At 37.7% G+C, this 19524-nt stretch overlaps 4 protein-coding genes, 1 long non-coding RNA gene and 1 pseudogene across 9 annotated transcripts; 5 read left to right on the forward strand and 1 right to left on the reverse strand.

Annotated features, from left to right (window-relative positions):
* Positions 1–3897: 3897 nt before the first annotated feature.
* On the forward strand, positions 3898–8788 carry LOC18597016 (sister-chromatid cohesion protein 3-like; annotated as a pseudogene). Its single transcript, XR_016027081.1, has 12 exons — positions 3898–4235; positions 4338–4643; positions 4713–4783; positions 4878–5041; positions 5149–5803; positions 5891–6009; positions 6292–6460; positions 6550–6711; positions 6802–7002; positions 7996–8098; positions 8205–8342; positions 8622–8788. The product of XR_016027081.1 is annotated as a sister-chromatid cohesion protein 3-like (transcript).
* Positions 8789–9009: 221 nt separating this feature from the next.
* On the forward strand, positions 9010–9797 carry LOC148762279 (uncharacterized). Its single transcript, XR_016027082.1, has 3 exons — positions 9010–9118; positions 9297–9437; positions 9518–9797. It is a non-coding gene; the product is annotated as an uncharacterized LOC148762279 (long non-coding RNA).
* A 378-nt stretch (positions 9798–10175) lies between these two features.
* On the forward strand, positions 10176–11805 carry LOC18597018 (uncharacterized). 3 transcript variants are annotated; one of them, XR_001928547.2, is made up of 2 exons: positions 10176–10497; positions 10682–10822. XR_001928547.2 is itself a non-coding variant. In XM_018123712.2 (2 exons), exons 1-2 carry the CDS (start codon positions 10458–10460, stop codon positions 11493–11495), a joined length of 762 nt encoding a protein of 253 aa, XP_017979201.2. In that variant the 5' UTR covers positions 10267–10457; the 3' UTR covers positions 11496–11805. The 3 variants fall into 3 exon arrangements, 2 of the variants coding, with proteins under 2 accessions (XP_007025889.3, XP_017979201.2); XM_018123712.2 differs by having other exon boundaries at positions 10267–10497; positions 10774–11805; XM_007025827.3 differs by having other exon boundaries at positions 10265–11805.
* Positions 11806–12871: 1066 nt separating this feature from the next.
* LOC18597019 (serine protease, putative (Protein of unknown function, DUF538)) lies at positions 12872–13985 on the forward strand. Of its 2 annotated transcripts, none has more exons than XM_007025829.3 (2): positions 12872–13467; positions 13745–13985. In XM_007025829.3, the coding sequence occupies exons 1-2, from the start codon at positions 13038–13040 to the stop codon at positions 13795–13797; spliced, it is 483 nt and encodes a 160-aa protein (XP_007025891.1). In that variant the 5' UTR covers positions 12872–13037; the 3' UTR covers positions 13798–13985. The 2 variants fall into 2 exon arrangements, with proteins under 2 accessions (XP_007025891.1, XP_007025890.1); XM_007025828.3 differs by having other exon boundaries at positions 12905–13467; positions 13742–13985.
* A 1640-nt stretch (positions 13986–15625) lies between these two features.
* DYT1 (basic helix-loop-helix (bHLH) DNA-binding superfamily protein) lies at positions 15626–16823 on the reverse strand. The gene is made up of 4 exons (XM_018122866.2): positions 16635–16823; positions 16329–16502; positions 16043–16219; positions 15626–15724 (listed from the first exon to the last, which is right to left on the reverse strand). The coding sequence occupies exons 1-4, from the start codon at positions 16821–16823 to the stop codon at positions 15626–15628; spliced, it is 639 nt and encodes a 212-aa protein (XP_017978355.2).
* Positions 16824–17744: 921 nt separating this feature from the next.
* On the forward strand, positions 17745–19227 carry LOC18597021 (uncharacterized). Its single transcript, XM_018122596.2, has one exon. The coding sequence runs from the start codon at positions 17830–17832 to the stop codon at positions 18952–18954; it is 1125 nt and encodes a 374-aa protein (XP_017978085.2). The 5' UTR covers positions 17745–17829; the 3' UTR covers positions 18955–19227.
* The last annotated feature ends 297 nt before the right edge of the window (positions 19228–19524 follow it).

Genomic DNA, 19524 nt, shown 5'->3' on the forward strand with positions numbered 1-19524 from the left:
TAAACTAATAGTACTAATATATATAATTGATATATCGATATCATTATATATTTATATTTATGTAGTTTAAAATTTTATGTATTCGTGAATTTTACGGTTATAATGTGCATTATAAATATCAATTAGTGAAAATGAGTTTCATGTTAGAATTTAAAATAAGAAAAAAAACAATCGGTGAAATCTTGTTTCTTGTAGTGGCTTAAGGATCGTCCCTACTTATAGCAATAGTAATGCAAGTTGAAACAACTAGTTTCATTTTTTATATAATACTAGTTGCAAGACCATGATTTATTCCCTTTTTCGATCCCCACGTGTTAAGATCATCCTTAAGTTTCATGGAAACTCATGTGCAATCCTCTGTGATCAAGCAATAATTTCATTTACAAATACTTTAACCAACTCATTTAAGGAGAGAAAGAAGTAATTAATTAGCAATAAGGAGATCAACAAATAGTATAGTGACAAGCACGATTAATTATATTCATGTGTGTGGCTATGGCATGCTCATGCTCAATGAGAAAATGATTAAAGATAAAATTAAAAGCTCCAAGGGTTGGTTCCCTTCCTTTTTTCGTTGCCGTCCTATATCTGAATTCTATCATTTAGGAGTCATTATTAATGTCGAGGGCTACTTGTTCAAATCCTTGTAATCCTTACCTACTATATAACCCCAATGGTATTACTTGTAATCCCTTCCTCTTTAAAATTAGGTGCATGTTCCCTCCATGGCCATCCCTGTCTAGATTGACTTCTATCTTTATGGGGTATGAAATTTTTTCTTTTTTTTGAAATGCAATTTGCACCAAAGAGAGCAAAAGAAAACTCCTAAATTCCAAAGCACGGCAGGTCATTCATCATTGGTTTTGTGGACTCATGAAAATGTCACCAAAAAAATTTGTCTTCCATTTTGGTGGGGTTGACATGGGATAATTGACCCATGTTTGAAACATGCTTTTGTAGTCATTTTGAGGGTCCCAGGACAACACCCTCCGCCTCTCTTTAATATTCTTAAGATGGATTATAGGACACTGATTGAAATAAGGGTCATTCCTTGTTAGCTTATGCTTACGCATGTCCTTGATTATTTCTTTTTACATTGGTCTGCAAGTGAAAGATGACTTCATTATTTTCTCTGTGTTTTCTTCTATCAGTGGACCTGGCTGTTTCTTCTTCTTTCATTTTCAGAATGTTGGCATTCATTAGATTGTAAAGCTGTTCTTGTGGATGCAATTATTTTCCTTCTCCACTGATATTTGAAGCTTCTTTCTGATGTCTGAACTATTAGTCAGAATTTTAATATACTTGACACCAACTATCTGGACAATTAATGTAATTGATTGAATGGTTTTGGATTTTGGAATCACATCCATTGGGAGAAAAGGGGGGGGGGGGGGGGGGGCTAGTTTTGTTATATTCTCTAAGCTTATGAAACTGGTATGAAAAGCCCCACAGCTTGACATCATCATTACACATTTAGAAACAATTGGCTGATGAGTCAATTTCAATGTAATTGATCAAAGGACTTTCAAACCCCATGGACTCAGGTTGAGGAGTTACACAAGGAAATGTTGTTTTAGGTTTTTTGATGATGGTAAAATGGAGTAGAGGGACGGGTTGGACCTACTCTTTTTCTTATTCCTGCTTAATTTCTTTCTTGTCATAATTGCTAGAGAAAGAATTTCCCTGCTCAGTACTTTGTCCACACGCCTTGTTTCTCCCCCCTCCTTTGTCTCATCTGAAATCACCTGTTCACATTTTAAATTCTTAACTCGCGAAACATTCAAGTAGCTAGCGAAAGATTACTAGTTCTAATAGTTATATACTAGATAGGCTGCATAGCAAAAGCTGTGCACAAAGCCAAAGGTTCTGGTTCAATGAATTTGTTTTTGTATGTGCAGAAAGCCGTGCAGCTAATCCCTCGCAGAGAATTTCTTTGAGATGATTGATTAAGTAACTTACCCTATATGAAAATGAAAACAAACACAAGATGATGTAGAAGAAGAATTATATTGGATAGCTTTTTGGTATTATGTGGGCTTAAAGACAATTAAGAATGGGAAACAAGATTAGACAATTCTGTCAGATATGTTATTACCAGCTTAAGTCAAACAAAACCTGACACAACTTCTTACCCTTCCAAAGGGTCAATACAGCTTTCCTCCAAGGACAACATTCCAAATGACCCACAAAGGAAGGTTAAACTGCTCCTGTAGAACTTGGTCGAGAGAAATGATCTCGACCTTTGCGCAAGATATCGAGATCAGAACTGTTGTAATGCAACCAAATACATAATAATCAAGTAGAATTTCTTTTGCAAAAGGAGCTATGATAGATATTTAGAAATCCTGGAATCCCTGATGTGGTGGATACAAAAAGGCCTTGGATGCATCTACAAAAGTCAAATAATATTCTATTGGCTTACTCAGAGTTCAATCACAGAGAAACTATTAAAATTCAGTTCACTTTGCCTAAGCCAAATTGAAGATAAACAATTACTATCTTTCATGACAAAAGGATATCTGGACCATCCTTCTCTTCTTTCTCCCATGATTATCAAATGCATAGCCCAATTAAAGATTAAAGAATGCAGGCAACTAATATATTAATCATCCCTGGAGCAAAATTTCCTGATAGAATCACACAAAAAGAGACAAAAACGTACTACATAAACAAGAGTTGGTTTAATTGCTTCCCCTGTTTCTTAGTGTTCCTTTCCTCCCTTTTTCTCATGCCTACCCTCTAAAAACAAACGCGTTTTGTTGAACTGCTGATATAATGTAAGATTGGGTCAAACGATTATGCTTAAAATAACAGTGATTTCATTTATTTAATTTCACTTTGGGAGACTAACATTATCACTGACGTGTCTAGTTAGGCCTGTTCTTGATTTCCTTGAACAGTGCTTTTGATGGTATGATGTAATATAAACCTAATCTTTAAACTACTACTGCTACCATTTTGTCAATGCACATTGCAGGATTTAGTCTTCATGATTTAGACTTCATTCCCTTTTAAAGATTCGTTGAGTTTCAGCTGCATTTCTTGGTCACTCCCGTGGGAAGGAAAATATTCGAAGACTCTGGTGAGAGAGTGACTGACTATATTTGACTTTGTAACAGCAAAGTACTGATATGATCAAATGAGATTTTTCTAGGCATGTTTCTGGGCCATTTGGTGGGGGTGAAAAGCATATCTTAAAGTCATTCACATGTCAAATTGACGGTCGAAGTTTTGTGCTAATGCCATTACCAGTCCACTGACAATGGGCCTTGGAGAGTCTCCGACCCTTTTCATCATTGTAATAAACTTCAAAAAAAAAAAAAAACAAACTGGGCCTGGCCTTATCTTGCAACCATCACTATATTCTTATATATAATATAATACTTAGTATATGGTCCAAGATTTAATGATTATATTGATACTTGTATTATGTAGTGATAGGGGCCAACCATTTCCAACAAATATTATTGAGGATGTTGGAAGAAAAGGGAAGATGTGGCATATGCAGGAATGAGTATGCTCCCGGCGGAGACCAAGCATCTATTCTACCGTGTACAATAATTCTGTAATATTGATCAACCATTCAAGCCATTGAGAGAACCATCACCCACATATTCTTAATTTCTTTGTCTTTGATATTTTGTGTATTATTTCACGGCCTTTTTGAAGATGGCTGATAGATGGGAACTATTGAGTGATTGCATGTTATTTTGGGCTTAAACTGAGGCCCCAAAGTAAAGGGCCCTAGTGTAGATGGAGAGAGTAGTTTGGACTGTGCTTGTAGAATGTTTTTGCCTTGTCAAGATTTGTCTAACTCCAACTTGGGTGGAGAGAGAATTTTGACCTGTGTCTTTAACTGCTCAAGCACATCTTATCCTTTATGGAAAAGTTCTCCCTTCTCCCAAAACCCTTTTATTATTATTATTATTCTGTGTAATCTGTTATTTAATTCTCTATTTCTTGGTCCTCGTTTGATTTACTCTGTGATCTGTACGGTTTTACTTGCCCAGGTAGGTGCAGCAGCGGCATCAATCTTAGGGGTTAGGAGTGAAAAGAGAAAAGCGCAGTGAATCTTTGACAGTGCTTGTGTTTCTTTTTTTCTCGTTTTGTCTCTCCCTGGTCTTGACTTTGAGTACAGTTCCTGGGGTTAAAGTCAAGAAAAAGACAAAAGTCAAAAGGCTGCCAGCATGGATGACGACGTGCCTCTTGCTTCCCTCTTTTCCACTCGCCACTTGGTTAGTTTGTCTTGGCTCCCCCGCTCAAGTCAAACCCTTTTTTTTTTTGTCTGTGTGCACGTAATTCAAAACTTAAACGTATTCATTTTACAACAAATGCAGGAAAGGATTCGAGAGCTTGGCAGTAACAATGGATGCCCAGCAGTACAGGCGAAGCCGACGGGTCCCGAAGCTAAGCGAACTCGAGCTTCTGAGAGGGATGAGAGTTTGATTGGTACTATTTATATTAGCTATGATTTCCTGCTGTTTTTCAGTGTTCATTTTTTCCCCTAGATTACGGGATTAGTTCCTGCGGAGGTTATCAGAGGTGATGGGAAACATATTCCTGAAGCTGTCAGGAGTTGGGTTGAGTGTTACGAGAAGGAACCTAAACCTGCAATGTTGGAACTCTTACCAATACTATTTCAGGTACTAATGGCAAAATTTTCAGACAAAAGTTTTCTTTCTTTTTTTTCAAATGTGGGATTGTGCTGGCAGGTGGAACTAGGTGTAACACCAAGGAAGAGTTTCTTGATGAGGCTAATGTTGGTGATGTTGTCGTTGCTCTGGTTGACCTTGCTGGAAACCTAAGCTATGTGCTTTTTTATTTGGTACTGTTTGTTTTCTTTTCTGTAAGTTTAATCATATGGTGTGGAATTTCAGGGTGAAGTTGAAGGTTAGCAAACTCCAAAAGGCAAGGTGTTCAAGAAGTTCAAGCAGAATCTTGTTTCATTCTGGGATAATTTGGTTGTTGAGTGCCAGCACGGGCCGTTGTTTAATGCTGTTTTGTTTGACATATGCATGGATTACATCATAGCACTTTCATGGTCACTGCTTAAGAGCTTTTTAACATTTTTTATTTCTGATCGTAGCTAGATTTTGTGGAATGTTATGATGATGATTTAGTTTCTCTGGTTTTTCCAACACTATGCAGCGCTCCTCCAAGAGCTTACTGTCAAGCTGCGCTGCTGATGGATCTCCAACTAGTCACGTCCTTAATTTCTGTTGCAAAAACACTTGCTGAACAGCGATATACCACTCAAAGACAGTTAAATGCTAAAAAATTCGAAAAAAAAAACAAAGGGGCCTCTTCAGGAACAACTAAATGACAGGTTATTGAGAACTCAGGAAAGGATTAATCTGACAGTGCAGATGGTGGAAAAGATATTCACAGGGGAGTTTCTATATAGCTTGGTACATTAGTCAGATTGTTAAAGTCTTCTAGTATTCTGTCTTATCTAGTTTCTTCTTACTACTGTCTTTTGAAGGTTGTTTAAGCATCGCTACCGAGACATTGATCCCAACATTCGGATGATGTGCATACAGTCACTTGGCATTTGGATTTGTTCGTACCCTCCATTGTTCTTGCGCGATGAATACTTGCAGACATTTTTGTGCAATGCTTTTCCATTGAAAACAGGTTATGTGTCATATTAGCAGACATTGGCTTCTACCTGACGACAACTTGCATCCCTTGTATGATGATATGCTTGTTGATTATAAGCCAGAAATCAGGCATGCTCAAGGAGAACTACTATATGATCACTTGATTGCTCAGAAATTTAATAGCTTCCAATCTGGCCCGAAAGGTTTGATATTTTTGGGACTCTTTCATGCCCTGTGAACCACCGATTACATCAACGAATATTGTCTGCTGACAACGATATCCATTTCAGGAAATGATAGTCAGATCCATCTTGGCAGAATGCGACAGATACTAAGAAAACATTCAACAAATTAAATTTTAAGTCTCTATGTCCTAGATGCTGTTTGGGATTACATGAAGGCCATGAAGGTATGCTATAATATTTAGAGCACACGAAGGCTGGCCAACCTGGCCTATGATATAAGATTGGCTGATATTGCATGACTGTCATCATGAGGCAGGTTTATGTTGGGCAAGAGGAAACTGGCTCATCTTTAAATGATTGAGCTTGGGATAAATTTTAACCTACCTGCCCTGCTGTCAAAGAAAATTTAACCATCATATAAGAAATCTAACATATTGAAATGGTTTTTCTCTAATATTATAAGCTGTTTTTGTTTGCTAAGATGTCAATTTATATTTCACTTGCAGGATTGGAAGTGTCATCTGTATGCTCTTGGATGAGAATCCATTAGTTGAGCTAACCGAGGAGGATGCTACAAACTTGATTAGACTTCTTTCTGCATCAGTTAGGAAAGCTGTTGGAGAGAAGACTGTTCCTATTTACAATCAAAAGCAATGTCATAATAAAGCTCAAAAAGTGCATAATTTCTATTTTTGGACAATGAAAAGTATATAATTTCTTTCTCTTCCTAATCTTCCCTTCCTCCTTTTTACCCCAAACATCAGAAAATATTTGAGAACAGCAGACGGGATGTGACAATTGCCATGATGAAGAACTACCCATCTCTTCTACGTAAATTCTTGGCAGACAAGGAAAGAGTATTATCGCTGCTTGAAATCATTGTGCATATGAGCCTTGAGCTTTATTCTCTGAAGAGACAGGAGGAGGTGGGGTGATAGAAGTAAATGTTAATGAAAGTTATTAGATACAATTTTTAGCTCAAATTTATATAAAGTTCTGACATGCATTTCTTCCAGAATTTCAAAGTTGTTGTGCAGCTCATTATAGATGCATTCTTTAAACATGGTGAGAAGGATGCACTGAGATCTTGTCCGAAAGCTATCCAGTTTTGTTGCACTGAAAGTCCAGGGGAGCTGCAAGATTTTTCCCACAACAAATTGAAGGATCTTGAAGATGAACTTACTAAGAAGCTTAAATCTGCAATGAAGGAAGTAATGGTACTTCTCACCACTCCCTTTTCTTTATTATTTTGGCCTTATGTTCCAAATGGAAAAAATTAATGAGTTTTAGATTTACAAGATGGTGAGGATGAGTATACTCTTCTCGTAAATTTGAAAAGGTTCTATGAGCTTCAGTTGTCTGGGCCCCTATTGAATGAGAGCCTATATGAAGATATAATCACAGTTCTTCATAGCTTCAGAAACCTTGATGATGAGGTGTGTTAAATTAACAATCCTCAAGAATTCATTATTGTGCCTTTCCAAGCCTCCTTTCAAATGCATTTGTTCTTAGCTTGGTTGTTCATGCCCATTCAGGTTACCAGTTTTCTGCTTCTGAATATTTACTTGCAAATAGCATGGTCCCTGAATGCAATTATAATTAGTGAAACTGTCACTGAGGCATCCTAACCTTCTCATCTATCAAAACGTGACACCTTGTTTGAGGAACTTGAATCCTTTCTCGACACCAATCCTAAAGTTGGGGAAGACAATAAATCTGCAACTGTACTAGCTTGTAGAGTAAGCCTTTTTTGCTCTAATACATGAACTTTAACAAGCTATGTTCATGTCTTTTGAAGAAGATTTGTTGAATATTCTCTTAGTTCCAACAAATGAAGTTTCTGTTATTACTTAGGTTTGTACTATACTACAGACTTGTGGTGATGTTTAGAAAGAGAGAATTCTCTTCAACAAAGCTTGAAATTTTAGGATTTTGTCCGAGTACCCCTGTTCTTGAAAAGTTTTGGGGACTCTGTGAGCAGTTGTTCAATATTTCAAGTGACTGATTTCTTTAATTTCCTCTGCTTAGCACAATGTTTGATATCCTTAACTTGTCTGCAATTGGATTATTGGGTAGAGACATATTGACAGTGTCATCAAGAGCTGGAACTGGAAGTTGTAGTTGACTGTTTTTCTTTGATTTAGTAATGTCTTTTAGGAAGTTTCATTGCATTCCTTGATAGATATATTTGCTAAACATGTCTGTGACAGATGAGACAGAAGATGTAGATGTGGATAAAGGGTATGTAGAGGAGACAGAGAGATGCTGCCATGATTGCTGCTGCAAAGTTGATTGCTACAGATACGGTCCCAGGTTCAGTGTATCAGATGGAATCATTATTTCGGGGAAAATTTCCTTAACACTCTTTTACTCGAAATATAGAAGTATCATTCTTTGTTGATGCCGATTGCTGTTGCAGGAGTTTCTTGCTCCCAAGGTTATTTCTCATTTTGTGATGCATGGAAGTAGCATGGTGGAGATCGTTAACAATTTAATCACAGTTCTGAAGAAAACGGATGATGATATCTCTAGCATCTTTCTAGAAGTATTGAAAAGGGTAGGACTCATGACCTTTTATTAGTATGCCAAAATTTATACAATCATGCTGCCTTATATGTGTTTATTTCCAAGGCTTCTTGTTTGGAACATTTGCATCCACCACACCTCCCCAAGTTTGAATGGTATATCATAATTATTGCCAAATCTTTCTTTAACCTATGCAGTCTAAAGTCCTTTTTATAAGTTGTGACCACACAAATGTGTTTTGTTTGTCACCATTTGTTTATTTGAAAACTGTCAAGTTCTTAGAGGTCAACCAACATCTTATTTGAATCAGGCCTACCAGCATTTTATGGAACTCTCCAAATTGACAATGAATCCTTAAGATGCAAGTCTTTTCAAGGTTGCGAAGACCTGGCTGTGCAGCTTGCTGGAACATTTGAGGGTGCTGCTCACAACAAGCACAGATCAGATTTCTTAAAGATTGTGAAGGAAGGGATTGAGTATGCCTTTGAAGATGCTTCAAAACAGTTGTCTTTTCTGGAAGCCGCTGTGTGTCATTTTGTTTCGAAACTTCCTATATCTGATGTTCTGGACATGTAAGAAATTCTCATGTCCTGATATCCTCACCTAGAAGTACTCTATTCAATTCCTGAAGCAATGTATTCCTTTAATCACTTTTAGTCGTTTCAATATTTTATTGCTTTGCATGAGTCAAAAAGATGTCCAGAAACGGATGGAGAATGTCCATACAGATGAAGATCCCGATAGGTGGCACCCCTATTATACATTTTACAATGCCTTGACAGTGAGCAAAGAATGAAGGTTTTCAAGGTACCAATGCACTCGAAATCCATTAGTTGATTCCTTTGAATGTGAAGTGGAATTTTGACTCTTTTAAATGCTTTTGTCCATGTTAAGAATAGGTGACTTGAGAATTGCTCTTCACCTCGTGCCTCTTTTCTTGTGGTTTGCTAACTTAAATTTTTTATGGAAACAAGGGACTTTACAGACCTTTGGTGGAAACAAGGGATGATCGCTACTCTAAAATCTTGTCATCCAATCTGTCCTCATGGTGAAGCAGTACCCTTGAAGACATCACAGACCAATGTAAACCTTTGAGAGGAGATTCCCTTGCTGCATAATTTACAGGGTATAAATATGCTTTTTATGACTTCTTATAATGTACTTTTTATTATCTCTGCTCAGAATAAGTAATGTGTTTTCTTGCAGGTGGTGGATTCTTTGCCTGCTATGAGCCTTTTCTTGGTGAACTAGCAAGATATTTAGTTGTTTATTTGTTGAGACGGATTGATAACATGGAGAGGAAGAGTAGCAAGTGGATAACTAGCAAGGAGATTGCTGCAGATCCTTTGTTTTATTGTCACTTTTTTTTGGGGGAAATGGAAACTGTGTGCCTTTTATAGCAGATATATTTGTCAATTACGCATGAATGTGGACATATTGGCAAATTGCGCAGATTTAAGCTTTCTTCAAAGGGTTCCTATCACCTCCTTTTAAGGGATAACACTCTGCATTATTTGCCCAAATATTTCGAGAAAGAAAACAAATTATAAAACAAAAAGGAAAATAAAGAAGTCAAGATCATACCTGTCCACATTCATTCCTTGTTAGAACATGTTAGGCCCGGGATAGGACTTGCCAGCTGCTCTCCCTAACCATCTTTGCAATACCCTCTTGAGAAACATGAAAAACCATTTAGGAAAATTTGCTAGGATTCCTTTTTTTTTTTTTTTTTTGTGATGATCAGATCAATCCTTTCAGGATCTAGTGCCATTGACATAAAGAAAAAGGTCATGGGTTCAATTATGGGATTTTGACAATCTCATCAAGCAAGTAGATTAAGAGCAATGAACAACTAGTTTTATACTCGTTGCTTGAAGGTACAATGTTGGTGTGTCACGTGGTAGTCTTTTTCCAAATAAAAACAATAATTGAGCTGTAGTTATCAAAGGGCCAATTTCACCATTCTTCTCACGTGCAGAAACTTTATCTCTCCGATAAGATAAAGTCTTGTGTGGTCGAGATAATGATGTCTTTTCAAGATACAGAAACTAGATGGCTTGAGCAATTTGCAGAAAAAGAAAAACCCATTTTTCTCTTGCTCTGCTAGAATTTGCTCACTGCAAGTAAGACTATTGATGAATCCATAATGGCCAATTACAGCTCCAGCTATCATGATGCTATTTTCGGTGAGTATTATCAAACTCCTTATGGTGGTAACAGTGATTTTTTTCCATCACAATCCTTAGCATCTCATTCTAGCTATGCATACAACGATTGTGCTTCTTTCGAGTATGATCCGGCGCCTTGTTATGGTGCTTATGATCCTGATATTGGTCAGTCGATAGTTTCATACTCTTCATACATTTGCAGTGACCCTAACTATGTTGAGTATGGCCTAGATCCTTATGGAGGCGATTACAGTACCGTTAAGACTCGGTTTATTGTCTCATATTCTGTCTCAGAGTTCAATGAGCCTGCGTTCGAAGAGTATGATCCTACCCCTTATGGGGGCGGCTATGATCCTGATGCAACATACGGCAAACCTCTGCCCCCTTCAGAGGGGATATGTTATCCTCTTTCGTCAGTGGATTCCAATGATCTATCCTTGAATAATTTTTCTTATGGGTCCATCAAGTCGCCTTATGGGAAAGATGGAGTTGATGAACCCGTAGCGAAACCTAGCAATGGAAGCAAAACCGCCACAGCCAAAGATCAAGAGCAGCAATCCCAGGGCAGTAGTGGAGATCATAATGTAGATTCCAAAGAGAAGCCTGTAGATTCATACCAAGGTGAAGACAGTAAGGAAAACTATCCCGATGGTTACTCTTCTGGGAGTGGTCATGGGAATGAATATGAAAAGAGGGTGCCTCAAATTCCTCCAGGGTACGGCTTGGAAGCGATGGACCTTTGTGAAAGTTTGTTTGGTTACTGGCCCTGCTGGGCCCGTGCAAAGAGAGAGAACGATTATCGGAATTGTCAGGGAGTTTGTAGTAAAGTGAGCAATGACAACTGCCTATGGGAGGGGAGTGCAGATTATCTTTTTGGTAATTCATATCCTTACGGTGAACGATGGGGCAATGGAGGTAGTTACGAGCATCCCATCTTTAATTATGAAAGGCATTATCAGGAACAACATCTATGTAGGCAGGTGGACTATCATGAGGAATATTCATGGCTGAATTGATTCTTTCTTTTTCTTCCTTCTCTTTGCTTTTAGCCAAAATGGTCGCAATAAATAAAGCTGTAATTAATGAAGTTTGCAGCAGTGTGAGCAATTCTATCTGCAAGTAAGTGTTTCCTCCATGACTCCCACTAGATCCATTATCTAATCTGTTCTTTTTCTTTTCTTTGCTTGAAAGCTGTGTGCAGCTGGTCTGAATAATTCTAAAGTACTGCTTCAAATGTTTCAAGTGATTACCTGATGTAAAAATCTGTAATGTTGTACATGATATTCTGAGAAATTGGTCCCTCATGTTTCTGGTCTTGCCTCCAAATGTTGAACCACAGACAATTTTCTAGGTATATACATCATTGTTTAACTCTTTTCCTAAACCAAAGAATAATGGTGACCAAAGAAGAAGAAAGCGCAAGATTTAAAGGGGGATTGAGGTTTGCAGCATTCTCTAATTAAGAGATGAAAACTGCTGTCAAGGCATCAGCTGGCCAATTTCAACAATTGCTTGACAGACATCATTATTATAATTGATTATATAAGATAGGCAGCAACTTAAATTTGATGGCTATTACTTGAGAATGCTTGTGGAGTTACTAACATCATATTCCACCAGTGCCTGAACAGATGCAAACTTATTCAAACTCTTCAAATATTTCTGCACTACTGTTGTTCATTTCTTCATATCAGAAGGAAATGAAAATGCATACACAAAATATGCAGCAGATAAAATTTCTACACAATTTGAATCGAAAAAGTTACTAACATAACTTTAATTAAAGAAACCAATGCCGGGAACAAGCACAAGAAAGGTGAGAAAGTGGGAGCAGGAATGGGGTCAGGTCAAAGAAAGCACCAGACATTCCAATCAATACATTTACAATGATATCAGCAGAGCAGCAGGAAAAGTCATAAAGAGAAGGAAAGTGGTTCTTGTTTATACCAAATGATAAAAAGTATATAAATCATTTTGTTTATTAATGTGGCAACCGATTAATTACCTTAATTCAAAGCCTTTTTTTTTTCTTGTTTTGTAACCTGTTTATGTGTCAAGACTCCTATTGTTTAAGGGAGTTAAGCTTCCTTTGTCATCCAGAGATTAATTTAAAACTAGTACTAGTAATTGAGATAATGGTTAACAAACTTAAATTGAGGGGAAAACAAAAGCAGAAAGAAGGCTAGGAAAGCTGTCAAACCTCGTAATCTTCACGCTGGGGCATGCAGCTGCTGCCTCTGATCATTGTTGGCCGCCCTTTGGCTGAGTGACAAACTGTTGTTTATTGTTATCAGATTCCTTTCACAAACCTTCTTCTAATTTAGATTTCCCAAGTCACCCTCCAGATATGATCATCAAGAAGACAAGAACTACAAAGTATATGAGACTGAGAAAGGGTAGTTTGGTGAATAGAAATTAAAGATTGCCAGCCAGGAAATTGGGCAGTCCTCCCTGGCCCCCACTTCCATATAAAACATCCTTAAATCAAAAGCTTTTAAACCCTTGAAAAAACTCAGCATCCCAATTCTCTGTCTCTGTCTTTCAAGATCCTCCAAACAATGTCTCTATCTCTGAAAACTCTGACGCCCACATCTTTCTTCATTCTCTTTCTTCTCTTCCCTCTCACAGTCACCTCCTCCATACAAGATCTCCTCCAGGGCCAAGGCCTGCCTGCTGGTCTCTTCCCAGACAATGTCAAATCCTACAAACTTGACCCTGATGGTCGCCTGGAAGTTCACCTGGAAACGCCATGCATGGCCAAGTTTGATGGTAGAGTGCACTTTGACCGAGTGGTGAGAGCTAACCTCAGCTATGGTGGACTTGTGGGACTTGAAGGGCTTTCTCAGGAAGAGCTATTTTTGTGGTTGCCTGTTAAAGGTATCATAGTGAACGATCCTTCTTCTGGGCTTATCTTGTTTGATATTGGTGTTGCTCATAAGCAACTCTCTCTTTCTCTCTTTGAAGACCCTCCTGTTTGCAAGCCTCAAGGTAATCGTCTTCTCCCTCTAATCCTTTCTGATTTGTTTGGGTTTTTCCGAGATTGACTTGGACCATGAATTTATTTATTGTGCTTATTTCCTCTGCCTTGGTTGGCAGAGAAACTCTGTGAAAACATAATCTCTTAGTCAGGAAAAAATATCTTTTGGAGTTTTGGTCTCTTTAAATTTATTTGTTTGCTCAGGATTGTGTTCTTGATTATGTTTGTAAGAATCTTGTGGAATTAAGTGTTCTTACTTCATCTAAAAATGGCTGTTAAATGCAGAAGTTCTGGTAGAGAAGGTTGGAAGGAAGAAGAAGGAATTTCAAGATCAGAGATGAAAATTCCATTGCTTCATTATCCAGAGATATTTTGATTTCCTTCTTTTATTTCCATTTGTTTTTTGTGCTTTTCTTTTATTTTTCAAAATTCCCAAGACAATATATGGATTATAGTTTGTAGATGGTATTTGTAGGGATGTAAAGATGGAAAAAATGGGAGATAAGATTTCACAATCCAGTGACCAAAATTTTTGGAGTTCATAAAACTGTTAATGATAAACATCTTGAATGATAGTCTCTTTCACTTATCTTCTTTTCTCAGTAAAGCTTCATCTTCTTAAAACTGTTAATGGTTTTTGGCATTTGGCAGTGATCTTCAATATCACACATGAAATGTAAAGGAAAATTGCTCCCATTATTTGATATTTAAATAATCTTTCAGGGTTTAGTTTTTACTGTAAGCATAACTCTTGACCATATACATAGAGCAACATCATGATTACGTGAGCCATATAGTTTACAGAATGAATTTTCAATTGGTAGGCTTCCAAAAATGGTAGGACACTGCTAATTATTGTATCAGAAACATAAAAATTTAAAGTAATCATGTATATTGATGTATTCTACTACTTTATCATGTTCTGAGGTTGTGTAATTTCAGAATTTCTATCAAGCAACTTGCTAACTCTGAAAAATCCATCCTCCATCTTAAACAGTATGAGGACACTAAGTAGTTTATGTTCCCAAATTCCATTACTAAGCTGGCATGGGCTTTGGAGACTAGGAATAGGCTTCTTGGCTCTTTCTTGTGATGCGAAGGTAGCAAACAACTGCCACCACCACAGCCATCACAAATCCTCCAAGGATGACATCTCCGCCCGCTGCAGACTTATCAAGTGAAGAATGCTTTCCAATGGCTCTAATCACTGGACCCTCTGCTATCATTTTGACATCCGGTGGATCAGCATCTATCCCAGCTTCTGGTGGAGTGAGCCTGGAACCATCTGTTGCTTGAAACATGACAATGAAGCTGAAAAACCCGGCAGCTAAAACAATGCACAGGTGATGAATCCGAGCCATGAAACTCAAAAAGCAGGGTAAAACTTTTAATTCCTGCCAAGAAATAAGGGTTGGTCATATATATAGAGAAGGAAGCTTGGACTGTATCTTGACTGTCCTGCATATTTTAAGAGAGTTGGTAGCATGCTGGTTAGAAAACTTGGGAAACTGTTCCATTTGTTGAAATGTTAGATCTTAGCATAACCCAATATTTTATGAGGGGAGGTCGTGTTCAGGAAAGGTATATTCTGGGGATATAGAAGATTTACTCCCCAGATACTCTTCAATTTAATTTTCTTTAAAGAATGTGAGGAATCAACAAAATGACAAGAACTAGCAACTATGTTCCATACGATTGCTTTCAACACAGAATAAGCCGTTTGCTCTTGGATTGACTGAAGCATGGCCATCAATGCAGCAACTTCACCAAGCTAGAAACTTGGATTCAACAAAGCCATAAATGTTGATGTTCTTCAGTATCAGTCCATATTCTTTTGTCTCTGTCCTTGTAACCTTTCAAGTTATAACCAAATTTCTCCACTTCTCTCTCAGCGCTCAGCAGAATGATTGATCATTATTGAACAAATTGAATAATCAAATTTCCAGCGTCAAGTGAACAGCTGTCAGCAGACACGGAAATTGAAATTCTAAAATAATCAAGCAAACATTTTTGTCTTTTGTTCTTCTCAATATAATAAAGATTCCCTCTCAACCATGATAAGCAATAAAAAATGTTAAGTCATATTATTACTGCTACAATTCAGTATGTTATTGGATAAAATAAACTGTGATCCTAGAGTTGTCTTCCCAAATTCATAAACCAGAGAGACTAATCAGTAGCACATTCAGAACAGTCTCTAATGCCCCTCATGATCTCTAACAGAAATTCCTTGGTCTGCTCTACCATGATATTATCCCCATAAGTTCCCTGAAATCATAATAAATGTAACATAAGCTTTAGCTGGATAATTTAGGTTTATAAAGGTACACAGAGGATAGAGATGTGAGTCTTGAGATAGTGCACATGACAACTACAGTACATTGGCCATATTTCTTTCTTTTTTGTTTTTTATAAAGAAATTAACAGAAATGAGATATTTCACTGAAAAAAGAGCAAAGTTCAATTATTCATAGGGAATTCATTATGTACCAATTTTGGGTTTGTTGCCATCACATGGTGGTACAGAGGAGATGTTAAGGTTTCTGCAACGACTTCTGGAGATAGTTTTGTATTTTCTGAACTTACCTGTACGCAGGATGAAAAAAGCATTGCTCCTTTACAGGTGGTAACATTAGTTTCACAAAGCTCAAAGCCAAGATAATTCATGGCTTCTATCAATTTAGTGAAGCAACCCCTTCTCTTCTCAAGGATAATTCTTATCAGAAGCTTGTTCCCGTCAATGTTGGTCACATTAACGTCTTCCTAGAAACATCACAATTGATAGAGACACTGATGAGTGAAAAAGATCATGTTGTGATAAGACCAAATATAATGTGACTATGATTCACGTAGAGATAAAGGGGTGAACAACCTTGATCCCATAATTCTTCATATCTTCTGCAGCATCAATTTCATCTGCCATTGGCTTTCCTCCCTCTTCAGACGATCCTTCCATTTCGAGTAGCTGTTCAGTGAGAACCTGTGAACTCTTCTGCAGCTCTTGGATGTAAGTAATTGCATCCTCAATTATTGTTGCTTTGTTCATCTAGAACCAGAAACAAGAGGTGGAAAGAAACATTGTTAGAAGGATCTGATAAGACATTGTGGAAGTGTTCGGAACGTAAAAATAGCAAATTGGAGATTGGAAATAAGAATGTCATAGGTTTTGGGTAGTTGCATTTGTGATTATTGGGACTGATGAACGCAGAGTCAGGAGCCTGTCACTGAGTTTCTGCCTCCTCCGTCTCTCGGCATGGAGGTTCTTTGATATGAACTCTTGGTCGTCCTCATCATCTTCAAGCCTTCTCCGGCCCATTCTTCCTCTTCTGGGACCTCGGTCACTCATGCCAGAGCCTCCAAATTCCATCTATGGAGTCTTGCTACTGCTCTCCTGAGTCCTGATATCTAAAACGCAGATTGGGATACAGAGCACTAGCAACACTACAACTTGGACACAGGGAGAACTGTTATATATATACACATACATGATTCTCACAAGTCACAAGGACATCGTTTGAGGGACCGAATCTTGGCAGTTATGCTTGCTTCCTGGACCATCAATCAATAAAACCTCTAAAAATTTGACCACTATTTTCATGATCCCCTGCCCTTCCATTTGGACAAAGAGACCATTACTTTCTCTCTAAAAAATTAACTTATTAAAACATATAACGTCCACATTTATAAATCTAAAACCCCTTCCTCACCGACACGAGGTTTGATAATATTAATACTCATCTAAAAATTAGATGAAGGATCACTAAAAACTCAAAGAGAGATCAGTGATTAAGTATGTGTTGATATTCCCCTGCTTCAATCTTTGGCAGTTACCAGTTAGTGTTGTTGACTGGAAAGTACAAAAGGTGTGAGGCTTGCTGGAGGGGGGGCAGAGATGCAAATTCCCTTCCAGTTTGAAGTACAATTTTACAAGCTATTTCTGGTCTAAGGACTAAGGTTGGCACTGCCATGCCAAAGTTGTGTACTTGTGTTCAGGTGGCTTTAATGTGCCATGCGTGAGTTGGCAAAGATAGTGTTTATTGCATTTTAATAAATTATCTTATCAATTATTAAATAATATATAAATATGGTATTTACTTTTGTGATTGATTTCTTTTTTGGGGAACTAAAAATTATAGATAATAATAATCATAATAATACATAAAGAGTTTGATGGTATTTATTTATATTAATTTTGAAGTTTTTTATATTATATTTGTATTTATTAGTAATTTCTTCTTTTTTATTGTTTAATAATAATAAATAAAGTATTTAAATATTCAACCAAGAAGGGACTTGTAAGGGTCTAACCCGTTAAACCCCACAATCCAAAGCCCTGCAGGCTTGTAGTTACAGCCCTCTCTAAACCCCTAAAAATGTCATCTCTGACTCGCCTCCTCCGCTGCACCTTCTCCACAGCCTCAACCGCACAGCCTGACTCGGTCCGGAAACTCGCCGTTGACCTCTACAAAGAACGCAACCTCAAGCGTGTCGTCGAAAAGTTCAAAAAGTCTTGTGAGAACGGCCGCTTCCGCAGCCAAACCGGCATCTACGAAGGGACGGTTCGCCGCCTTGCTTCAGCTGGACGCTTCCGATGGATCGAGGAAATCCTCGAGGAGCAAAAGAAATACAAAGACATTGCCAAAGAAGGCTTTGCTGCTAGGTTGATCCATTTGTATGGGAAATCCGGTATGTTTGAGCAAGCTTATAAGGTGTTTGATGAAATGCCGAATAGAGGCTTGTTGTCTTTCAATGCCCTTATAGGAGCTTGCGTGAATGCGAAAAAGTTTGATAAGGTTAATGGGTTTTTCAAGGAGTTGCCTGAGAAGTTGTCAATTGAGCCAGATTTGGTTTCTTATAATACGGTTATTAAGGCCTTTTGTGAGATGGGCTCTTTGGATTCTGCTAGTTTGATACTTGATGAGATGGAGAAGAAGGGTGTTAAGTCAGACTTGATTACTTTTAACACGCTTTTAAATGGGTTGTTTAAGAATGGAAAGTTTGTTGATGGGGAGAAGATATGGGGTAAAATGTTGGAGAACAATGTGGAGCCTGATATTAGGAGTTATAATGCTAAGTTGCTCGGATTGGTTACAGAGAAGAGAATGGAAGAGGCGGTTAAGTTTGTTGAAGAAATGAGGAGTAAAGGAGTTAAACCTGATGTGTTTACTTTCAATCATATGATTAGAGGGTATGTTAATGAGGTGAAACTGGAAGAAGCTAAAGGGTGGTATGGTCAAATGGGGAAAAGTGATTGTGCACCGGATAAGCTGACTTTTACAATGCTAGTTCCTTTCCTTTGTGAGAAGGGTGATTTGGGGTTTGCCATGGAGGTGTGCAAGGAGATCTTTTTAAGGAAGAGATTGGTTGGTGATGCATTGTTGCAGCTTGTGGTGGACGAATTGGTCAAAGCCTCCAAGATTGAAGATGCAAAGGAGCTTGTGAAACTTGGGAAGGCAAATAATTTCTGTCGTTATAAGCTGAATATGCCTACGGAGTAGTGCCATGGTTTTACCAATGGTATTATGTTTTAGTTTTAGATCCTTTAGGTACTGAATGAGTATCCAAAGCAAGGAGTTTTTCACAACTTGCAAGGTTGGATAACTGCTCATGTTTTAGTGGGAACTATTTAGATTAGTGCTGGAGAGTGGGATGCTTTGTTTTTGTTGTTAATTTATGCTTTTTCATTTATCATGTGCATGTTACCCCTGGCCTTCTGTGTCTAGCCTCAAAGTTACATGATGAATTGAATTTTGAAACTGAAACTTTAATAATCAACTTTGTTATGCTCTTTGTATTTTATCAAGTTCACTCGGCTTTTCATCTGTGCACATCAACCCTTCCATAGGTTGTGTAAAAGAGCTTTCAAAAGCTGAATCTTTTGAGTTACTTGTGTGATACTTGATGGTTCTTCTCCAGGGCATGTGCAGTACTGATGAGTTGATGAATGCCGACATTCCATGTATGGGTGTGATAGTGTTGATGATCAGGCAAGACTAAAATGGGAATATGATCTACTTTTGTAGTTCTGTTATACTCTACTGTACCCTCCACAAATAGGATTGTTTTTC

Source organism: Theobroma cacao, chromosome 6 (genome assembly GCF_053813885.1).
Source record: "Theobroma cacao isolate CCN51 chromosome 6, ASM5381388v1, whole genome shotgun sequence".
NCBI classification, from domain to species: domain Eukaryota; kingdom Viridiplantae; phylum Streptophyta; class Magnoliopsida; order Malvales; family Malvaceae; genus Theobroma; species Theobroma cacao.